The following is a 23,530-nucleotide window of genomic DNA, read 5'->3' as shown; positions in this document are numbered from 1 at the left end:
CAAAAGTGCTTAATAAAATGTAAGGGGTCACATTTCTATGGAAAACATGTCAGTGTTCCTATGTAAGGGGCAAGTAATTTTCCAGTTATATCTATAAAGTTTCATAATTAAGGATTCAGAGTGTTAGTCAGTATACATCATCCAAAGGTTTTTCCTTTCTTTGAATCTCCAGATAATTTTCAAGAAATCTATCCCTGACTTTTCAATTCATAAGGATTAAAACAGCCAGGTTGTGTGTGTGTGCGTTTCAGTATTTTTATTTTGATATTTGCTAAGTAGTTATTACATGATAAGAAACTGTCTTAACTCATCCATATAATTACTCTACAGTTGGAATTGGCTTTAACTATTAAAATTGTATACAAGGAAATTAGGGGTGTTGCAGTACTTGGCTGCAAATAACTTGCCATCTGGTGTTGGGTCAGAAAATGCTATTTCATTAGTGCTGAGAAAACAGCCAAACATGAAGCGATTCCTAAAAAAAAAAAAAAGGAAAAGACAATTTAACAATGGAACCAAATTACAATTTTGATTAAACATTAGCACACTTTATTTTAGCAATCCAAATATAAAAATTCAATCTCTCTAAATACTCGATTAAAATCCACATTTTTAGTGATAAAATGACTTAATGCTTTAGATTTTAGAGATGGAAGCCTATTTCACAGAGAAAGCTGAGGTCCAGACGAAATTCTTCTGAGATAAAGGGAATCACAACCAGCTGACTCTAGATGACGCATAGGAATGAGCAACTAATAAGAGGTAATATTGCTAATTAAAAACCATCAATAGCTCTAGCCAGTTAGGATCAGTGGCTAGTGTTGGCCCCCCGGACTGAAGGGTCATGGGTTCAATTCCAGTCAAGGGCACATACCTTGGTTGTAAGCTCGATCCCTAGCCCTGGTCAGGGTACGTGGGGGAGGCAACCAATCGACAAACATTGATGTTTCTCTCTGTCTTTCCCCTCCCTCCCACTCTCTCTAAAAATCAATAGAGCCTGGCCAGTGTGGCTCAGTGGTTGATCGCCAACCTAGGAACCAGGAGGTCATAGTTTGATTCCTGGTCAGGGCACATGCCCGGGTTGTGGGCTGGGTCCCCAGTGTGGGGCATGCAGGAGGCAACCAATCAGTGATTATTCTCATCATTGATATTTCTATCTCTCCCTCTCTCTTCCTCTTTGAAATCAATAAAAAATATCCTCAGGTAGGGATTAATAAAAAAAAAACATAATTAAAACCATCCTACATAATAAAATGGTAATATGTAAATTACCATCACTCCGCTACGCCCACGATTGGGCCAGCGGGAGGTGCAGGGGGCGGGACTCAGGGTGGCTGGGGTAGCTGATTGGGCCAGCAGGACGCTGAGCCATGGCTGCGCTGGAGGCTTTTGAAAGGCCTGGTGCACCAGGTGCATGATTAAATCATGCACTGGGCCTCTAGTAGATAATGAAAGAAACCCATCACCAATAACCAATATTATATTCTTTTCAACTACACCACACACTCAGAGCTTTAAGAAGGCAAAAACTCTCTCCCAATGTTTATTTTGGGAGGCAACCAAAATTTTTTTTGGGGGGGAAAGAAGGCAAAAACTATTCCATATTTTGACTTAAACTCTCCTTGATCCAGAGCTCAATTAGGATCAAAAGTAATAAGATGAAATGGTTGAAAGAATTCAACAAAATTGAGGGATAGTTTATAAAGTAACTGGCCTGTGCTCTTCAAATTCTTCAATGTCATAAAAGCAAAGAAAGCCTAAACTGTTCCAGGTTAAGGAAAATGAGAACTAAAGAGATATGATGACTTCAGTGCAATATTCGATCCTGCACAGGGGGAAAAAATGCTATAAAGGACACTTGAGACAAATGACAAGACTGAAATATGAACTATACATTAGACAGAAGCATTGTATCCATATTAAATATCCTGAATTTGATCACTGAACTGTGCTTATGTAAGAGAATATCCTTGTTCTTAAAAGTACAAAGAACATACAGTAAATGTTAAACTAGGAATAATTTTCTACTCTTGTGATTATTTAAACACCAGAGGCCTGGTGCACGGATTCGTGCACTGGTGGGATCCCTTGGCCTGGCCTGCGCCCTCCCGCAATCCAGGACCTCTTAGGGGATGTCGGATAGCCGGTTCAGCCTGATCCCTGCAGGCCCCCATCCAGACAGGAGGGAGCCCAATCCTGTGCATTGAGAGTCTGTCCCTTGGTGGTCAGTGTGCATCATAGCCACCAGTTGTTTGGTCGCTTAGGCTTTTATATATATAGATATTGCCTATATAAACAAGAGACAATTCAACCTAAGTCTCCTCATATACAGGATGAGCTGTCAATTATGTTACTTGTACCTTCAACTCAGATGTGAGAGAAAAGACAGATATGTTCTCAAATGAATGTGTTTATTTCTCCTTTGAAGGCAACTTAACCCTTTGCACTCGCTTGCTTTTTTCTCGATTCCTGCTACCGATGCTAACCGTGTCAAGTCACACTCGACATCTGAGTGCAAAAGGTTAATTCTCATTTGTTATTGCTTAGAGATGCCTTAGTACTCAAAGTATGATCTATAGACCAGCAACATTCAGCATCACCTGAGGGCTTACTAGGAATGCAGAATCTCAGGCCCCACCCTGACCTACTGAATCACACCTGCATTTTAATAAGATCCCAGGTGATTCATATGCACTTTCAGGTTTGAGAAGCTAGACTACGGTCTGCTGGAAGTAGCTTAGATACTGCTATTTCTCATATCAAATTTATGTAGCTCTTAATATAAAGTATAGAAAACAGGTATTTTATAACTAACTATCCAATAAAAATCTCTATAGACACCAATGGTTCTCAATGCTCCCCTTTCTGGGTGGGCAGGATTATAGCCAAAGACTGGATCCCCACCGTGGTCTTTGGTGCTCTTTCTTAAGAAGTGTATGTAACTGAAAGGGCTAGAATAGTGCTACTCAAAGGTTGGTTCTTGGTTTGGTTAAGGTGTAGTCGGTCTCTGGTTTGTAATCTGTTATTAAGTATAGAAGTCGATAGAAGTGTTGTGAAGCTCACTTATCCAACCTAGACTAGGTAAATTAACGGGAGCAAGAAGTAAGCTCATTTGTCACACACACACACACACACACACACACACACACACACACACACAGAAACGTTAAGTATCAATATGCAGTGTTAACACACAGAAGTTTAAAATGGAGAGTCACTGATATAGTTTTGAGATATAATTCATATACCATAAGACTCAATCCTTTAAAGTGTACAATTCAGTCCTTTTTTAGGAATAGTCACAAAACTGTGCAACCATCACCAATATCTAATTCCAGAACACTTTCATTACCTCAAAAAGAAACCCTGAACCCATTAGCAGTCACTCTCCATTCACCTGTCTCTCAGTCCCTGGAAACTGACTGACTTATTTCAATTAGCATAATATTTTCAAGGTTCACCCATATTGTAGTATGTCTCGTACTCCATTTCTTTTTGTGGCAAAATAATATCCAATATAATAAGGAGCTAATATGCTAATTAGACCAAACAGCAGAATGACCATCCAGACAACCTTCCAGACAAAGCCGGGGCTGCGAGGGCTGAGCCCCTTGCACGAATTTTGTGCATCGGGCCTCTAGTCTTACTATATTACTGTATGGATATACCACATTATATTTATCCATTAATCATGAACTTGGCTGTTTGCTTTTGTGGCTACTATGAATAATGCTGTTATGAACACTCATATACCAGTTTTTGTGTGGACTTATCCTTTCTTTGGCATATATAGCTATTTGTCCAATTGCTGGGTCATATGGTAACAGTTTATTTCTGAGAAACTGCTAGACTGCATTCCACAGCTGCTGCACCATTTTACATTACTATAGCAAAGTACAAAGATTCCAATTTCCCCCACATCCTCACCAACACTTATTTTCCCTTTATGATTAGTCATCCTAGTGGATATGAACTATGGAATCTTGTGGTTTTGATTTGTGATTTGGTTTGGATAGCTAATTATGTTGAGCTTATTTTCATGTGTTTATCAGACATTTGTATTTCTTTGAAGAAATGTCTATTGAAATCCTGCCCATTTTTAATTTGGGTTATGTCTTTATTATTGTATTAAAGGAGTTCCTTTATTCTGGATATAATAGGCCCTTATTAGGTAAATTATTTGCAAATATTTTCTCCCATTCTGTGGGTTGTCTTACTAATTTGCTTTTACATTTAGTTATACTTACATTTAGTTATGAGTTATAGTAAGAATTACTTACACACTATCAATGGACATGTACAACGTGGAGAGCGGCTACAGCATTTAGACAGGTTCAAGACTCAGACTGACTTGTGGCAAAGCCACATACAAGTCCTAGCTTGGAGGGCAAAGCCCTCCCAGTACAATTATAGCCAAAAGGCTATGGTTGTAAGCTTGACCTTATAGTCCACCATGCAGTCCTAGGTAGCTAAGGAATGTGGGCTGCGGGCGGTGTGTGTGTGTGTGTGTGTGTGTGTGCAGCAAGTGCTGCCAAAACAAGGCTTGATAGAGTTCAGAGAATGGCAACAACAAGAAAGAAGCAGATTTGAAATTTGCAAGAACACTGTAAACATCTTGCCCTTGTTTTGCTTTGTGTGATCTGATATAAAATAAAGCTTCTGCTTACAGGCTGTGTCACTGTTTCCTCATCCAGGCACAGTGATCCACCTGGTCCCAATTACACTGAGTGGCCAGATTATTATGATTTCTGAACGCATAATAATCTGGCCACTCAGTGTATATCCTATATAATGAAAGGCTAATATGCAAATTTTCCCCTCGACCAGGAGTTTGACCAGCAGGCAGGTCAGCCAACCGCCCATGTCCCCTCCCCCTGGCCAGGCTGGCTGGACCCCACCCATGCATGAATTCATGCACCAGGCCTCTAATATACACACACACACACACACACACACACACACACACACACACACTGAGTGGCCAGATTATTATGCGTTCAGAGATCATAATAATCTGGCCACTCAGTGTATATTCTCTTGTCTGTTTTCTTTCATCCTTCACCACCCCTCCTCAGATTCACCCCTGGCCATGATGGACGCGATTCAGTACAATTTCTGTAATTCTTTTTTTAAACCTCTATTTTCTTTTTAAAATTTTCTATGTTTTATATTTAACTATGTTTACATTTAACTGTGTTAAATATATTTATTGAAATGTTAATTTTACATCTGTTAAATCTAATAAAATTAGGGCATTTTCCTTTATTTTTGGTTTTTCTATTTAATTTTCTAGCAATTCATCTTTATTTTCTTTTATTAAAGTGTTGGTCTGTAACAAACTTCACTGCAGGTAGTGTGAAAGCACTGGGTTAGAATGTTTCAGACCTGGTATGTGCCCTAAACTGAGTATATTTTTTTCACTGCCAGCACTTACCTTACTTAGCCTGATTTTGATAGAATTTATATAGCAGTGTCTTATCAACGTCCCTTTGCGTCATGAGCCAGAAAAGGTTCTGAGAAAGCTAATCTAGGTCTAAATCCATTTTATTTCTTACCTGAGCGTATCTACCAGTCGTCTTGCAATGCGCTTTCTTCTCTTAAATCTGAAGACCCAGATCCTACTTATTCCACAGACTGCAGGTACTGGTACATTGGAACACCGCCAAGCCCTATGGCATTCTTTAGAGTCTGGGGATTCTGGACTAGTTGGTTCAGACAGGACACGGAAGGCCTGTAATGATATATTGAAGCATCTAGAGTTAATACAGATAAGTTCACATTTCTTTTTAAAAACCATTCCTTAAACAAAACTTAAGAATTTAGAATTATTCTTATTATACCTTCACCAAAAATGTTAAAATTTGTTCATATTTATGCAATACTTTTAGCCACACAATGCTTGAAGAAACTACTAGTAGTACTGAGCTATTCCCAACATGCCAGTGTATTACACACCATTATGAAACTTTTCTCTTTTATTAAAAAAAAAAAAAGTAAAAAAATCAGACTCTTGACTTTTAGTACATAAAATAAATATACTTATCTCATTCTCTCCAGCCTAAAATATATATATGATATTTTTAAAAACTGATAACACAAAGGAGATTTTTACATGTTAACTATGAAATTTGGTTGGCAGCTAAGGTTTATTTTTTAAAAAAAATATTTTTATTGATTTCAGAGAGGAAAGGAGAGGAAGATAGAAACATTGATAAGCTGCCTCCTGCATGACCCCTACTGGGGATGGAGCCCACAACCTGGGCATGTGCCCTAACCAGGAATTGAACTGTGGCCTCCTGGTTCATAGGTCAATGCTCAACCACTGAACCACACCAGCTGGGTGGCATGCAAGGCTTTTAAAGAAAACTTTGTATTTTGATATAATTATAGATTCACAGGAAGTTGAAAACTAGAACAGTTTCCCTCAAGGGTTATACCTTCCATAACTATGATACAATACCAAAAGCAAGAAAACATGGGTATAATGTATGTGTATACTTTCATGACAACTCATTACTTTCTATCATTATTCATTTAACCACCACCACACTCAAAATACAGAGGTATTGCATCATCACAAAATTCTCCATCTTGCTACCTCTTTATAACTATACCCATCTTTTCCCTCCACCAGAAAGTATAAAATAAATGTATGCTAGTTTCATTTCAAGATGTATTGTGATAAGTATTTTTAAAAGGAAGGAGACATAAGTATGCAATATGATACAGTCAGATAAGAACACATTTCAACTATAAATCTCTAGCTAAAGATTACCCCGTATGCTCTTTGAAGGCAAAAACTACAATCTCTATCCTATATAATAAAAGGGTAACATGCAAATTGACTGAACAGTGGAACGACTGGTCGCTATGATGCGCACTGACCACCAGGGGGGCAGACGTTCAATGCAGGAGCTGCCCCCAGCCCGCAGGCCCCATCGCCCAATGGGAGCCTGCCAGCTAACCTCTTGGTCCCTTCCCCTGGCCGGCAGGCTCCAATCACCCGATGGCGAACGGGGAACTGGGGGTGGGTGGCAGCATGGGGGAGGGGCCAGCTGCTGGCAGCTGGGGAAGATGGCCCTGATCGCAGGCCAGGCCTAGGGACCATACCCATGCATGCATTTTGTGCACTGGGCCTCTAGTTCTAGAATAAGGGTTGACAATTTTTTCCTGAGAGGGGCCAAATTATATTTTAGGCTCTTTGCACCCATTCTACCCTGCCGTGGTAGCACAAAAGCAACCATCAATAATATAGAAATTAATGAGCTTGGTTATATTCTAATAAAACTTTATTTATAAAAATAGGTGGCAGCCATATTTGGCCTACAGACAAATTTACCAACGCCTTTTCTAGAACAATGTTAGTACCTAAAATAGATTCTAATTAAAGGACAAATAATGACTTTTTCAATAAGCCAATATTCAATAACTGGGCTCTGAATCACCATAGTTTATAGGCCAGGTATAGAAATGACTACATGAACATAAGATTGACTTACCCTACTTATATTGGGCAAAATATCAAATATTAACAGAAATAACTTTAATTATTCATATGGTCAAAGATGTTTTAGTAGGAAAAAATGTTATTTATGGTAGTAGTCTTAAATGCTTGAGACTTATTGAGACTTTTCCTAACTATTTTGCTCACAAATTATGCCAATAATTTAAAAGACTTACAACATACCTGTTGGATGGGCTCTGCAATTAAACACCCAACTACTCTCTTTTCATCAGATATAAAGAGAAATGTTTTGGTTTTGTTTGGACATTTGGGAACAACTTGCTGAAAGCCCAATTCATTATCGACAAGTTCTTGCACTTCTTCTACCTAATGACATTAAAAAAATCAAAAGAGGTGAATATATTTTAAAAATTATAATTGAAACTACATATAATTATATATACAAAATTTATGATTACTATCATTTTAGCCTATTTTATCTCTATTTCCTAAATTTACAAACCCTCTCCCCCCAATCATTTCATTATTGATACATGTATCTGCCACTTTGGAAACAACAGGTTTCTAAGAACCTATTTTAAAGATCACTTTCAGGAGAAAGAAATTCAGACTCCTGGGAGGGAGAAAAAGTAGGAAGTGCCAAAACAGATTTTGTTTCAGTTTTATTCACTGTTCACTGGGGCTAAACATGTAGCCCAAGAAACACAGGCAACAATAACATAAAAAACAGACTCTGGGGCCATTCATCTCTCAGTTAATGTTTTTCACAAGTGGAAGATAAAGGTAAAGTTGTCTTTTGTTGTTGTTGTTAGTCCTCATCTGAGGATATTTTTCCATTTATTTTTAGAGAGAGTGGAAGGGAGGAGGCGAGAGAGAGAGAGAAACATCGATGTGACATCGATTGGTTGCCTCTGCACTCACCCCGACCAGGGCCAGGGATGAGCCTGCAACCGAGTTATGTGCCCTTGAATTGAATCAAACCTGGGACCCTTCAATCTGCGGGCTGATGTAATAGCCACTGAGTCAAAGTGGTTACGGCTGACGCTATTGTCTTTAATCTCCAACTGCCATTCCTTTACTTGAATTGTAATTCTGAGGCTAGTTTTGTATGAACTAGTAGGAAAATCATCCTCACATGTGTACCAAAGTGGATTATCTATCAACAAAAGTAGTTCCCACTTCAACATATGTGATTTCTTGGTGGGGGAGATGGAGGGAATAGGAGAACAATTAGAAAGCTAATGTTCCATACCTTTTTGATAGCATAACTTGGATCATGTGGCAGGACCAACACAATTTTCCCATCCCAAAACTCTGCTACTACACGTTCTCTTTTCCACCCCTGGAGAAGACAAAAAGAAGAGTAAGTGATATTTTAAAAGATACAACAAAATCTAACTAAAAAAATGGGGAAAGGGAAATAAAAGCTGCCCCAAACTTGTCCTCAAGGGGCCGACATCCTACTGGGATATATGTATATTAGAGGCCCAGCGTGCACAAAATCGTGTACTCATAGCTCGCTTCCACTTGCCTCCACTGGCCTTCCTGCCCATCGTCGCTAGTAGCTTGCTGCCCCGCCCTCCACAGCTCGTAGCTCTCTGCTGCTAATAGCTCACTCCCTGCCCTGCCCGCCATGACAGCCCCTGCTCGTTTGGTCGTGACGGCGTTATGGCCATGTGCCTTTTATATAAGAGATACATAATCTACTATGAAACAAGGCAAAGTCAAATAAGTGCTCCTCATAGGAATATGTAGGATCCATCATACCTACTAACTTGGAAAAGAATAAATTATTAGGAGTGGGAAAAATGGGGGAGGGGTAGTATAATAAACCAGGCTGAAAATATTATGAAGGTATGAACTACAGCAATAAAAATGGGGTGGGGGGTGGTGGAGAGAAGGATGATTTGAGTAGCAGGATCAGTCATAAAGATAAGGCCCACAATAGGATGTATTTGGACTAGAAAGTTGCTTGATTGCTTGATAAAGAAACATCTCCTCTCAGAAAAAGAAAATCCTGGATAAGTCATAAAAAAGCTGTTTTCTCTAAAGAAGAAATTAAAATGGTGGTGGTGGTGGTGGGGAGAGGGACGATGATCCTCAAGTCTTTGAATTTTGTTGACTGTTCAACTCTGTTCAGAAAGCTAGAGGTAAGAATACAGGGTATTCACTTAACCTAGAACAATACTTCTCTTATAGTAGGATAGTTTAAAATGGCACTTTAAAAAAAAAAAAAGTTAACTTTTTAATACTGTCAGCCTCAAATATTAAGAACAATAAAACTGTAGTTGATGATGAAATATTTATGGATATACAGATCTTTCAATATTTAAGCAAAAAAATATGTATATCTCTTAAAGCACTTTTACTTTTAGAACAAATTGAAAGGCTATTTTTTTGACTTACTGTGTATTTGACTCCCTCCAGAAATCTGTGGTGGTGCTGAACATGCTGCAGTTCATCTTCAGGGTTGGAAGCAGTATAGATCATGCCACAAGCCTTACACATGGTGGCTCCAAAATGTTTCTGACCTGCGTCCTGTTAATGAAGGGGGAGGCCACATCTAAACATATCACAAATAGATCTCCATTTAATACATGTAACCATTCATTCAAATTTTTCCTTATTTTTCTTTTATGCTAGCACAAGTGAAATACTAAGTGAAAGTTTAGTTATAATATCCTCCCTCCACCCCAAACAAAATGAAAAAGACGTAAAAATGCAATCTATATATATAAAACCCTAATATGCAAAGAGACCAAACAGCGAACAACCAAAAAAATCAGTTGCTATGACATGCGCTGACCACCAGGGGGCGCACACGGAATATGGCAGGCATCGGCAGCAGGTGGCAGAGCTGGGACCATGGCAGGTGTCGGCCATGGCGGGATGGTGGATCAAGTGAATAGGGGTGCCAGACGAAGGCAGGGTGCTGGTCACTATCGTCGGGGAGAGCCTCTGGTGGTTACTGAAAACTGCTCAGGGCACATGCCTGGAATGCAGGCTTGAACACCAGTGCGGGGCGTGCAGGAGGCAGACGATCAATGATTCTCTCTCATCGTTGATGTTTCTCTCTCCCACTTCCTTCCTCTCTGAAATCAATAAAAATGTATATTTTCAAAAAACTCAAGATTCAAACGAGAGAGAAAAAAAGAATTTAAAAAAACTCAAGATTCTTTAGCTAGGTAGATCCATAGTTCTAAGAAGTATAAATCATAAAATTTATAGCTAAGATGAATAATGGAAACTTCTTTATTAAGCTCTTAAATAGAGACCTAAAAGTCTTATTTCAAAGAGGAAGGGCAAAAATTTTAGAACTTCTATATCATTATGTATTTTTTTTCCCTTAAGTGTTTAGGAATATAAAAATTCTTTGCCCCAGGAGTTGATAAAAATAAATATAATACATAATAGTTAAGGGAAAGCACAGATAAAGTAACGAATATAGGGAAGTCAGGAATATTCAATTTCATGGCTCATTAATGAATCTGCATTCTATCTAATAAGGCCTTACTTAATGCTACTAAAAATACTTGGTTCTGAAGAGTCTGATATAGGAGCTGGCAAACTTTTTTGCAAAGAACCAGATAGTAAATATTTATGCTTTTCAAACCACATATGATTTGTCACATATTCTTCTCCTTTCGCTAACTTTTTAAAAATGTAAAAGCCATTTTAAGCTCAAAGGCCATGGTCCAGATTTGGCCCATGGTCATAATTTGCCAAACCCAGGTCCAATACAATGTAGCTATTTTCATTAAATCTTTTGCTAATCAACAATAATCTTCCTTATTTGAATACAACTCATTCATCAGCACTCTGCCAAATTACTAGCTTCTCCCAACACTATCAATTTGAAAATATACTTGACTAGCTTTAAACGCAGCCACTCCAACAAAGCTGGCATTTACAAACTCAGAATATCTATAACCCATATTAACTATGCTAAGACAACAGGTTCTATATGTGAGAGCCACGTACAGGAGGAGCTTTGTTTTGAATCTACTCACAATGACGAGCTGGATTTTTGTTTCTTTGTTTGCATCTCTGGCATTAATACTTTTCTGTGTATTGGTCTGTTTCAAAAAGTTAGTAGGTGTGATGGATGCCACAGAAGACTGTTCTCCAACTAGAGATCTTAAAATAGAAAGTTGATAAACATTATTTAATCTGCAGAGCACCTGACAATTTTTAGTGCTTTTTATAGACAATAACTTGATAAAGTAATAATACCAGGAACAATGAGAAACCTCAGACCTACTCAGAGAGGATTGGTAATTTACTCAGAGTTAAGTAACTAGTAAAGAATGGTGGTAACTCAAATCCTCATCTTAAAACTACAAACACAAGGGACTTTCATCTATTGTATCAGATGTACATATGCAGGATCCCTTAGTAACTTGATTTCACTTGTAAAAAATAATCTTTTGTTTGCTTTATCAAACCTTAGGATGATATTTAACCATGTAGGTCTAGAGAAATTCCTGGAATACCACACAAATAAGTAGACTCTAATATTAAAGCTTACAGGTAAGTCCATAGGAAGTTAGCCATCAGCATATAAACATCTTTTTACTTGGGCAGTGGCTGAGGCTAATACATGCACTTGTTCTCAAATTCCTAGGGGGAAAAAATTTTGGCTGGATAGATGTTGAGGAAACTTTTCCCCATTAGGAAACAATGTTAGAGGTTGCAGCTTGAAGGCCTTCCCCTCTCCCCGAAAGGCTAAAGTCAGCTAGCAGATATGTTTTGAATGACTCCCATGGTGTTGAAAGCTTTGGATTAGCTACCAATATTTTAAAAATCTAGAGATTTCACTTGAAAAAATATATATATTTCCAATACTGTAAGAGACACTATAAGATCTCTAGATCTCTATTTTTTCTAAGAACCCACTAGATCAATCTAAACAGCACATGCTCTTTTAGATGGGGCATGCATTCTCCAGTTGGCTCCAGTCTCCACCCAGCCTGCCTGGCTCTGTAGGCATTTGAGTTTGTAATCCTTGCCTTAGAGTAGAGGTAAGAGAAAATAGGCAAGGAAACAAACCAAGTGCCTAAAGCAAGAGATTCAAACAGAAACAAAATCTGATAAGAAAACACTGGGGAGCCCTAACTGGTTTGGCTCAGTGGCTAGAGTATCGACCTGCAGACTCAAGGGTTCCAGGTTCGATTCCGGTCAGGGGCATGTACCTTGGTTGCAGGCACATAATCAGTAGGAAGTGTGCAGAAGGCAGCTAAACGATGTTTCTCTCTCATCGATGTTTCTAGCTCTCTATCCCTCTCCCTTCCTCTCAGTAAAAAAATCAATAAAATGTATTTAAAAAGAAAAAAGAAAACACTGGGGAAAAAAAACTGTCTAATGCTTTAAGCTAAGCCAAACTGTTTTGTGATCATTTAATTAGAATGGCTTTCAAAATGACTTTGCAAACCTATGGTAAAAATTATATTTTACATCATGACCAATAGAGACACATACACACACACAACTAAAAAAATCTTTCACTAAGCACACTATATGAGAGATGCATGATTCCATTTAAATGCTGGATATAATGCCCTTAAACTGATTTGACATGCTATTAATGGTAAATACATGTAATATAGAAAACACTTAGCTAGGTTGTTGACACCCTCTTCTTTATGCCACCTTTGCTAAGGTGACTCATCTTTTCCCATCCCAGCATGCATGACCACCATCGCTTTACTTCTATCTTAGCAATTTTAACACTTTATTATATATGCTCATTTAAATGCCTATCCTCCTCTAATCGTAGCAGGACCATGTACTGTTTATCGTCACAGTTCTAAAAACTCAGTATAGTTCAATACCACATAGTACTTTGTAAGTGTTCACCAAATAAAGGAATAAACAAACAAAAAATGAATGTGAAACTGTGAACCAGAGAATCTGTAGTCTACCTAAAGTAATAGATCAAACCACAAGAAATTGATGATATTTGACCTTTTAGGTCCTACATAAAAGAGCTATTTCAAATGACTCAACCAATAGTATCCTAATATCTCCTTATGCCAGATTAAATGAGTTTACACACCTTTATCAGCTAATTGTGATAGATTTCAACGCTTAATAAACAGTCATGAAGGAAGACATAGATGAGAAAAGGGAAAGGTGAAAAAAATAGGACTATGGCCTTTGAGAGGGAAAGTTGTCCACCCAACCCAATCTCTCAGGTGATTTAAGGTGAGAAACACCTAAGAATAGGAGAACTTAGCTAGGAAGTGCCTTTCTCAATACCTGTAGTTATTTATCATCAAATGGGAAGAGAAGTACCAAAGCTTCTTAGCAAGATGTTCAGACCATAACAAACTTCTTTTTTAGCACTTTCCACCTACCATGCTCACATCTATTCATGCCTCCCACACACCACTCTTAGCTTTGACCAGGATAGGGGTAGCTTCAGGAATTTATCAAGCTGCTGCAAATTACTTACACTTCTTGCCTGAGTTTCTCATCTATAATATGGGGATAATAATGGTACCTACATCATAAGGTTGTAAGTGCTCATTAAACATTAACTATTACTAATATATTATCACCCAGGGAAGGCAATATAGCCTAATGGACTTTGATTCAGATGTGGATTCCAGTCCTGGCTCTGCCACCTAATAGCTGTGTAACTGTGGCTGAATTACTAAGTTTCCTCAGCTAAAAATGGAATTGATAATGCCATCTTCCTTCTAGGTTGTTGTGAGGACTAAGTGAGATAATGGATATAGACTGCTTATTATGGGCCAGGTTATACATAAAAATGTTGGCAATTATAAAGACCTTTCTCTTCTCTCAAACTCATAAAAATCTTTTTTCTTCTCTCAACTCTTAGGTTCTTAGGAAGCTTCTATGAAAAGATATGATTTCATCTTCTATTCTTAATTTCTCCTTAGTGGAAAAGGAAAAATTGCTCTCCAAATTGAACAGTACAAGAAAGAAAAAGAGATCCACAGGACATATCTATATATATAAAAGCCAAGAATGGAACAACAGAACAACTGGAAGGACCGGCTGCTATGATGCTCACTGTGGTGGCAACCAGCTCGATCAGGGCACTGATCACCCCCCACAACCTGGCTCGGCCCCTCCCCTCCCTGCCAGCCCGGCCCTGATCAGCCCCCATCGGGGAGGGCTGGCCGGACCCCACCCATGCACTAATTTGTGCACCAAGCCTCTAGTAATTGAATAATCATAGAACATTAAAATAAAAACAATTCCTACCTTTTTGTATTGACTGAAGATGCACTGAAGATGGGATAGACAATGGACTCAGAAGAAACTGGTAGAGGGAAAAGTTGACAATAATTTGTATTACAAAATAAACTCAAAGCTTTATATCTTAAGATTTTAAAGGCTAATGAGACCAAATACTCACATTACTTAAAGTTAAGATGTAGTAGCAATCAAGACAGTATGATATTGGCAAAAAGATAGACAAATAGATCAATGGAACATAATAGAGAGCCTAAAAACAGACCCATGCAAATAAAATCAACTGATTTTTTACAAAAAGGCAAAGGTACTTCAATGGAGAAAGGATAGTCAACAAATGCTGGAACAATTGAACATCCATATGCAAAAGAATGACTATTCTTACATATATACCCATGCTCAAAATGGATCACATATTTAAATGTAAAGTGTGAAAATATAAAACTTCTAGAAGAAAATATAAGAGAAAAATCTGCATGAACCTGGGTTTAGTGCTAAGTTTTTACACAAAAACACAATAGATGAAAGAAAAATTAAGTTGGAATTATAAAATTTAAACATTTTGCTCTGCAAAAAAATACTTAAGAAAATGAAAGGACAAGCCACAGAGTGGGAGTAAATACTTACAATCCTATTTCTGATCGAGGACTTGTATCCAGAATACAAAAAACCCTCTTACAACTCAACAATAAGAAAACAGTCCAATTCAAAATGGGCAAAAGATCTGAATACAGTTCAACAAAGATATACATGGGAAATAAACACAAAGAAAATTTTATAACTACTGTAAACAGAAATCCATTATTTTTCTGTTACATGTTCCATTGTATCAGTGATAGCAAAACCTTGGTAAAACATAATGCATACTAAATACTTAGCACTGCCTGGTACATATTCAGCATCCAGTAATGTTAGCTATTACATTATGAACAATCATATACAAATATTTATATTAGTATATATTTATAAAATTATATCCTATATAATAAAAGCCTAATATGTGTCCAACCATTCCACCATTCAACCAGTCGCTATGACTTGCACTGACCACCAGGGGGCAGACGCTCCATCTGGTAGGTTAACTTGTTGCTGGGGTCCGGCTGACCGGGACTGGGCATGATGGGCCGGACACGCCCTGGAGACCTCCCGCAATCCCTCCCTGGCCCCGATTATGCACCAGTGGGGTCCCTCTACCTGGCCTGCACCCTCTTGCAATCTGGGACCCCTCAGGGGATGTCGAAGGGCTGGTTTTGGCCCAATCCCCACAGGCCAGGCTGAGGGACCCCACCGCTGCAAGAATCCGTGCACTGGGCCTCTAGTTTATATATAAGTAAAATTAGGTCCTCATAAGGGTTATTATTCCAGATTTGCTTTTAGTTTTTATATATTTTTTTGTTTTCTTCCTATGAGCTAGTTTCTCACCTAGACATATATAGTATGTCTACTCCTAGAATTTAAATGTAATTCCAAATCTTATCTAATAAAGAGGGAATATGCTAATTGACCCTCATACTGTCGCAAAGATGGCGGCGCCCACAGCCAATAAGGAGGGAATATGCTAATTGACTTCCCCGCCCTCAAAGATGGTGGTGCCCACAGCCAAGAAGGAGGGAATACGCTAATTGACTGCCCCGCCCTCAAAGATGGCGGCACCCACACCCCTAGATGGTGGTGCCCAGTCCCATCAGCCCTGCTGGGGCAGCAGGCGCGCAGCAAGGCCGGGCCTGCCCCCAGGTGGGCCCAGCCACTCCATGCGCCTGCCTCCAGAGTCACCCAGTCCCCTCAGTCCCCCAGCCACCCAGGTCCGGCCCAATGCACAGGCAAGCCTCGGATGGCGGCTGCCCAGCCAACAGCCAAGGTGCAGGCAAGCCTTGGATGGCGGCTGCCCAGCCAACAGCCAAGGTGCAGGCAAGCCTTGGATGGCGGCTGCCTAGCCGCCCAGGGCTGCCCGAGGCTCAGGTAACCAGGGCTGGCCAAGGCTTGCACTGCCGGCAGTGGCAGCAGCAGAGGTGTGATGGGGGAGTTGCCTTCCCCTGATTGCCGGGTCGCCTCCTGCCCCTGAGGGCTCCTGGACTGTGAAAGGGGGCTGGCGGGGCTGAGGGACCACCCCCTCCAGTGCATGAATTTTCATGCACCAGGCCTCTAGTTTATAGATATAACCAATGAAGTAAAGTTATTAAGAATCTGTAAATAGAATGTTAATTAACTTATTTATAAATTCATAGTTTAGTAAACACTATTTAATTGAAAAATGACACCATAAGTTAATAACAGAATTTCAGAAGGAAGAGGAATTTACAAATGAAGACTAACACCCTTACTTTAGAGATCTCTTCTCTAGATCCCACAGTTAATTAGTGGCAGACCTAGACAAAATCTCAAGGTTCCTGATGCTCAATTCAGTGTCCTTTCCATGGCTTAGTAAATTTCACTTATATCTCGCTTTGATCAAACCTATAATATAAATTGTTTTTAGTCCTTCCTATTATTTAACAGGGTAAAAGATAGGTAGGGTAGGCATGAGAACACCCAGCTCTAGGGTGTTTAAGTAACTTGGCCACATCCCATAGACCAAGTTCCAATCTAAGGCCTCCTTGTCTCCTCCTTTTAAAAATGCAATGCATTTGAAAACAACAAACCCCCAAACAAAATGCACTGCATTGCTTATCACACAAAATAGTGTCACCAAAAGAAACGCAGGCACACATACTAATATATATATATATATATATATATATATATATACCAAAACATTATTGTATATGATTTTATACTGATACATGTAATGAAGTATTATCCTTAGTCAATAAATTCATTTTAAGAAGAGAAGTTTTCTCTTACCTGCCTTGTTTTCACTGTGAGAATCTTCTGAAGAAAAACACTTATTTTCTTCAGGTTTATACTCCCTTGAAGAAACTACTCCACTTGATGAATCCTGAAGATAATGAATAGGTAAAATTTAAGAAAACCATTTTCCACTTAGTGAATGAATTCCAATAGATCTGTTTCTAAATCAAAATATCTAATTTATTATGAATTATTTTATAACATGATTTTAAATTCTCAATTTTCATCCTATTTTAAGGAGAATTTCCTGCATATTTACTAAGTATGCATAACCCTTTAAAAGACAGTGTGGCCTGGGCTGGGGTGGCTCAGTTAGTTGAGCATCATTCCATGCACTGAGAGGTTGCTGGTTCGATTCCCAGTCAGAGCACATGCCCAGGTTGGGGGCATGCAGGAGGCAGCCAAATGATATTTTCTCTCTCAATGATGTCTCTCTCTTTAAAATCAATTTAAAAAAAAAAACAGTTAAAAAAGACAAGTCTGTAATTTGTCATCCTATAAAAAATGTATTATAATTCTGATAAAGATGGCAGACTTAAGCTTATTGAACATCCTTTCTGTAATTGAACAAAAATAATTAGTGAAAATGGCAGAAATTTCCCCAGTAGCCACCAAACTGGAAAGGGACCTTTTGTCATAAAAAGAACATTCTGGAGTAGTTGGGGAGGCTTCTAACTCCACTTTTTGGGCAGGAGCTGGGAAGTGGAAAAAGCAAAATAGAAAAAAATTCTGACAAATTTTACTAACACTATAGTTTGGTGAAATTTAGAAAATATAGTTTGTGGGAAAGGAAAAAAAACTTTTGCTTAAAGTAGAACTGCTTTAAAAGACCATAATTTCTCAGTAGAGATGGGACAACCCATCAATTTGCCATTTTGTAGGGCTCCATGAGTTGGGGAAAGGTTTTAACCCAATAATGAAAACAGGCTTCACACCTAGCTAGTAGAAATGAATACTAGTAGTGAGTACTTAATAAAATCTTAAGAGAGGAGAGCCTAGTTCCACAAATTTAAGATGCACACAAGCGCAGCTTCTCAGACTGATGACAACTAGATAGAATCTAATATCTAGCCCCTTAAAATGATGCTCAGAAAATAAAGCAGAAAAGAACATTCAGAGAATTTGTCATGTCACTCTACCAAATAGATATAGAGAATACTAACTAGGAGATAACTGGGTGCTGAATTTTAGCTTGAATGGTCCCCCCAATTTTTAAAAATTTAGGCACTTTATATACAGTGAAGCGCACAGATATAAAGTATACAGTTTGATGAATTTTGATAAACTTATATACCCATGTAACCTAAATTCAAAACCCCATCAAGATGTAGGTTTTTGGCCTGGCTGTTGTGGCTCAGTGGTTGAGCGTCGACCTATGAACCAGATCAGGGTGTCTGGGTTGCGGGCTCGATCCCCAGAAGTGGGTGTGCAGGAGGCAGCCAATCAATGATTCTCTCTCATCATTAATGTATGTATCTCTCTCTCCCTTCTTCTCTGAAATCAATAAACATATATTTAAAATATATATATATACACAGATATATATATATATATATGTATATATATATATATATAATTAGGCTAAACATTTAAAAAAAAACTTTTTAATGTGGCCATAAAAAATTTAAATTACATGCAGCTGGTCAGACAACACTAGTGTGGGCTGTGTTAAATTTATGAGTAAGATCAAAAAGCACAGAATGGCAACCATGAAAACATACTACAAAAAGTAAACAAAAATCCAACTAGCTATATGTTAACAGTGATCATCTCCAAGTAGTGGGTTTACAGAAGATATATTTTTATACTTTCTGTGACCTCTAAATTTTCTGCAATCTAGTACTTGAAATAATAAGCTAAAACAAAAAACCATATGCTCATACTCTGGAAACCTACTACATGAATTTTGTTATTTCTACTTTCTGAAAACACTATTGAATAAAAGTTGTTAAGCTTTTCTGGACTTCAGTTTTGTCATGAGGAAATTTAATAAAATGTATACCTTAATGCCAAGGAAATGTTGGTAGGCTTCCTTAAGCCAAAAAGGGGAGAAATGTCCCATCTTTCCATCCTGCCTCTAAATTCTTTATAGTGATTAAACTATTTGGTTTCATAAAAGCAGTCATCCAGAATGCAAAGAAAGAAACATTTTGTTCAATTATGTTACATGTATAGTATGTATATTGAGGTTTTGTTATATAGCCAACTTAGTTTTTAAAATGGTATGTTTAGTTTTCTTTACCTTTATTAAATTATCTTCATCTTTATTTCTTATACCCAGCAGCTCAATGTTCAGTTCCTTTTGTAGCAACAAGCACTTTGGCACTTGCCTTGTCTCAAAACTTTTTCTTTCATTGACAGTCTCTACATCAGAATCTTGAATCACTTCTGATTTATTCTCTTGGGTGAGTCCCAGTAATGGCTTGTTTTCCAGAGACAATTTTCTAAGAGAGGATTTTTTCCTAACAAAAAATGCTGCTCCACCCTGGAGTGTTACTTGTGGTTTGACTTTTTGGCTTAGAACTCGAGGAGCATTTAAATTATTTTCAGCTGAATAACAACTATTCTCTTTCTCTACAATTGGTTTGTAGGCCACTCGATTTTGCTTGGAATTTTTAGAATTCTTTGATACAGGCTTGTTGCACTTATAACTTGGTTGACACTTAGCAGTTAAACTCTTCTGTGGTTTTTTCTTCATCTTCTTGGAGCAGATTGTTTTTTCCTGCATTTTTTCTGTCACACTGGGAAAAGATGTATCTTCATTATTAGTTTTTAGACAAATGGATCTACTCTCTTTTATCATCTTTCTCTCCAATGGATTGAGGTAACACTTACTAGTATTTTTGTTGTAAAAGGATACAGTAGACACACAAGATTTAAAAGGTGAACCTTGATTTGCAGATGGTAATCTATCTGTTTTAGTTGTTTTGAGCAGACTTGAAGTGAAATGGCCTTGTTGAGAGCAATGCACATTTTCTTCATTACTTTGGCAAATGTATTTTTTATTAGGTGATGAAAATATATTTTCAGTAAAATCCAAAATTAATTTCTTTGATGGAATGTCAGATAATAGGCTATAAAAAAAAAGTCCATTGTTAAGAACTGTTATTTTGCTTCAATTTTTTATGTCAATCTACTGCTAAATAACAATTCTACCCAATGGTCACACTACAAAACAATACATCCTCTCCACCAAACATCCATTCACACACATTATTTATTAGTTTTAAAAGTAGGATTCTCAAATTATGTTTTTACCAAACAAAGCATTCAATTATTTTTCAAAAGACAGTGTTTGTGAAACACTTTACAAGAAGCTTTGAGATTAAGTGAGTGTTTAAAACCTATTTCAAAGTCCTGGCCATATACAAATTATAGCCCATATACTTTGCTTGAGTGGCTATAAGTCCCCTAAAATGATTAATTCTATGTAATTAGGGCCTGTTCTGTGGGGAGTAATTTATATGTGGTATGACATGTAGTAAGTACTAAGTACACAGACTTTCTAGGATTGCTTACAAACAAGTATCTATTGTATGCAAAATGCTATGTTAAGTGTTACATAAGAGAGTAGAAAGGAGCAAGGTAATGAAAGATTTAACATACATTTTGAAGCCACAGAGAAACAGCTCTTTCTCTGATTCCCTGGCAAAAGCATTAAATAATCCTATATAATAAAAGGCTAATATGCAAATCAACTGAATGGGGGAACAACCAGTCACTATGACGCACACTGACCACCAGGGGGCAGATGCTCAACGCAGGAGCTGCCCCTTGGTGGTCAGTACATTCCCACAGGGAGAGCACCACTCAGCCAAAAGCCCTGAGCTGGGCTCACGGCTGGCGAGCGCAGTGGCGGTGGTGGGAAACTCCCACCTCCTTGGCAGTGCTAAGATGTCTGACTGCTGGCTTAGGCCCACTCCCCGCAGAGAGCGGGCCTAAGCTAGCAGTCGGACATCCCCCGAGGGCTCCCGAACTGCGAGAGGGCGCAGGCCAGGCTGAGGGACTCCCCAAGTGCACAAATTTTGTGCACTGGGCCTCTAGTTAATTATAAAAGCTTACAGTATTCCCAGACTAGAATTAGAATATAAAATACTATTATAGCTACAAGAAGTAGGCCAGTGAAAAAAGGGAAATTTTAAGAGAAGGTAAGAAAGCCCAAAGGTGAATTCTTCTTTTCTGAATTTCTACCCATAGGATGAGACTCACTTGTCACAGTTCAAAGAATTCTGCTTCCTTTTCCTTGGAGTAAAAGCTGACATCTTCTTAATTGAACCCCTAAAAGCAACAAGACAATTACAATGATCAAATTCACCCAATGTGCATAAAAACCAGTATACCAAAATTATATCTTAAAAGTTTGAAAAATTTTTCAGATGGGTAATGGTTACAGATCCAAGAAAAGGATAATTTTTAAAGCAAATTACTTTAATAAAGATTTGAAATATATAAAAAAGAAAAGGGAAAACACTACATCACAGTAGCAATTCGAACAGGAAATACAAGCAGGGAAATGACCCTACCACAAAGGAAGTATTTGTTTTACCCCGTTTCAGGGCAGACGTTCTCTTGTAATTAGCCTGATTAATTCCTACCAAGTTTAAAAACACTTTTCATCTGGAACGCCTTCCTTGCCATTGCCCTCAGCCTACCCCTGCCACTGTGAGATGCTGCCCTATGCTTCCAATCCACCTATGCTTCCTTTATATTCCATTTAACACATTTTCTGGTTGATGTAACTGTTTCTCAATAACCTGTACACCCAGGAAATCGTTTCTCATTTTCACCAGAATCCAGCAAGAAAACAGGGAAAGCATAATCCTCTCCTATTTTACTAGCCCAGGATCCTGGACCAAGCCGCTTGTTCCCTTTTTATGTTATCCTTGTCCCCATTTTATTTTTTTGTTGTTAATCCTCACCCGAGGGCCTATTTTTTTTTTTTTTTTTTAGAAAATGAAAGGGAGGTGGGGAGGCGGAGAGAAACATCCCTGTGAGAGAGACACCTCGCCTGGTGGCCTCCCCAACACGCCCCCACGGGGAGGGGATGAGCCAGCATCCCACACACATGCCCTTGACGGGGGTAGACCCTGAGACCCTGAGACCCTTCAGTGCGCAGGCCGATGCTCTCAACAGCGAGCAAACCGGCGAGGGCCGCTAGTTTCCTTTTATAAAATAGCCTGGCCTTCGAAGGCGGCTGAAAATAAACAATCATGCCACGTAACTCTCGAGCAGAGGGCATGTTGCTGGGTAAAAGTTTCCTCTTGCCCTGCCTTCGGGTCAGGTATATTTTTTTTAAAATGACACAAGCGTGATTTCAAAGTTAAACGCAGAGACCCGGGTCTCTGGGAACTAATGTCTAGCTGCGGCTTAAGAGAAGACCCCTATAAGACTGAATGAGGAAAAGAATGCCTTTCGGGGCAAAAAGCCAAGAAAACCCCGGCGTAGGCAAGACAGGAACCCCGGTGACCTGCAAGTGTGCCGAACCGGTTGGTGGCTTCGGTCTCACGCCGCCGACGCGCCAAGCCCAGAGGAAAAGTTCTTTTACTCCTTGACAGCCAGCCCCGCCACGCTCTGCAGAACCTCCAGTCCTCCGCGTTCCAGCCCCAGCCGCAGCCCTCGGCGGCAATTACCTGCACCTCAGGGCGGGCGAGCTCTCCTCAGCCAAGCCAGTTGCTCCGCCACTGTATTCAAATTATCCCGCGCCAGGCAGGGCTGAAGCTGCTGCGTTCTGATTCGCCGCTCCTCAGAGTTTCCAGAAACTGGCTCAGTGATTGGTCGTACTCTAGTTATTGCCCCACCCACTCAAGAGGCGGTCTCCAAGATTCTCCCGCCCTTGGGCGGCCAAAGGTTCTCTGCTTCCCGAAAGCCATCCACAATCCCTTGCGGCCACGCCGGGTCCTAGATCCCCAGGCCTTGCTGAGGTGCGTTCTGGGAGTTGTAGTTTTTCCGTAAAATAAAGGCGCCCTTTTGAACATCCTGGGGTTCACTTGGTGT

The 23,530-nt window shown here is 39.0% G+C and overlaps 1 protein-coding gene across 1 annotated transcript; it reads right to left on the bottom strand.

The window, feature by feature from the left end:
- Nucleotides 1-30: 30 nt before the first annotated feature.
- Nucleotides 31-23,181, bottom strand: ESCO2 (establishment of sister chromatid cohesion N-acetyltransferase 2). The gene is made up of 11 exons (XM_054716933.1): nucleotides 23,167-23,181; nucleotides 21,746-21,814; nucleotides 19,779-20,610; nucleotides 17,531-17,624; nucleotides 14,699-14,756; nucleotides 11,476-11,602; nucleotides 9,872-10,003; nucleotides 8,718-8,807; nucleotides 7,688-7,831; nucleotides 5,556-5,731; nucleotides 31-475 (listed from the first exon to the last, which is right to left on the bottom strand). Exons 2-11 carry the CDS (start codon nucleotides 21,796-21,798, stop codon nucleotides 343-345), a joined length of 1,839 nt encoding a protein of 612 aa, XP_054572908.1. The 5' UTR covers nucleotides 21,799-21,814; nucleotides 23,167-23,181; the 3' UTR covers nucleotides 31-342.
- Between the last annotated feature and the right edge of the window lie 349 nt (nucleotides 23,182-23,530).

The sequence above is a fragment of the Eptesicus fuscus genome, chromosome 6 (assembly GCF_027574615.1).
Source record: "Eptesicus fuscus isolate TK198812 chromosome 6, DD_ASM_mEF_20220401, whole genome shotgun sequence".
Lineage (NCBI taxonomy): Eukaryota > Metazoa > Chordata > Mammalia > Chiroptera > Vespertilionidae > Eptesicus > Eptesicus fuscus.
This window is presented reverse-complemented; position numbering and strand designations above follow the sequence as displayed.

Coding starts and splice junctions, on each gene's coding strand:
- ESCO2 (XM_054716933.1), bottom strand. CDS start 21,798: ATGTCAGCTTTTACTCCAAGGAAAAGGAAGCAGAATTCTTTGAACTGT. Junction 20,611..21,745: donor AATTCTTTGAACTGTGACAA/GTGAGTCTCATC, acceptor TTTTTTTTATAG/CCTATTATCTGACATTCCAT. Junction 14,757..17,530: donor TCACAGTGAAAACAAGGCAG/GTAAGAGAAAAC, acceptor TCCCTCTACCAG/TTTCTTCTGAGTCCATTGTC.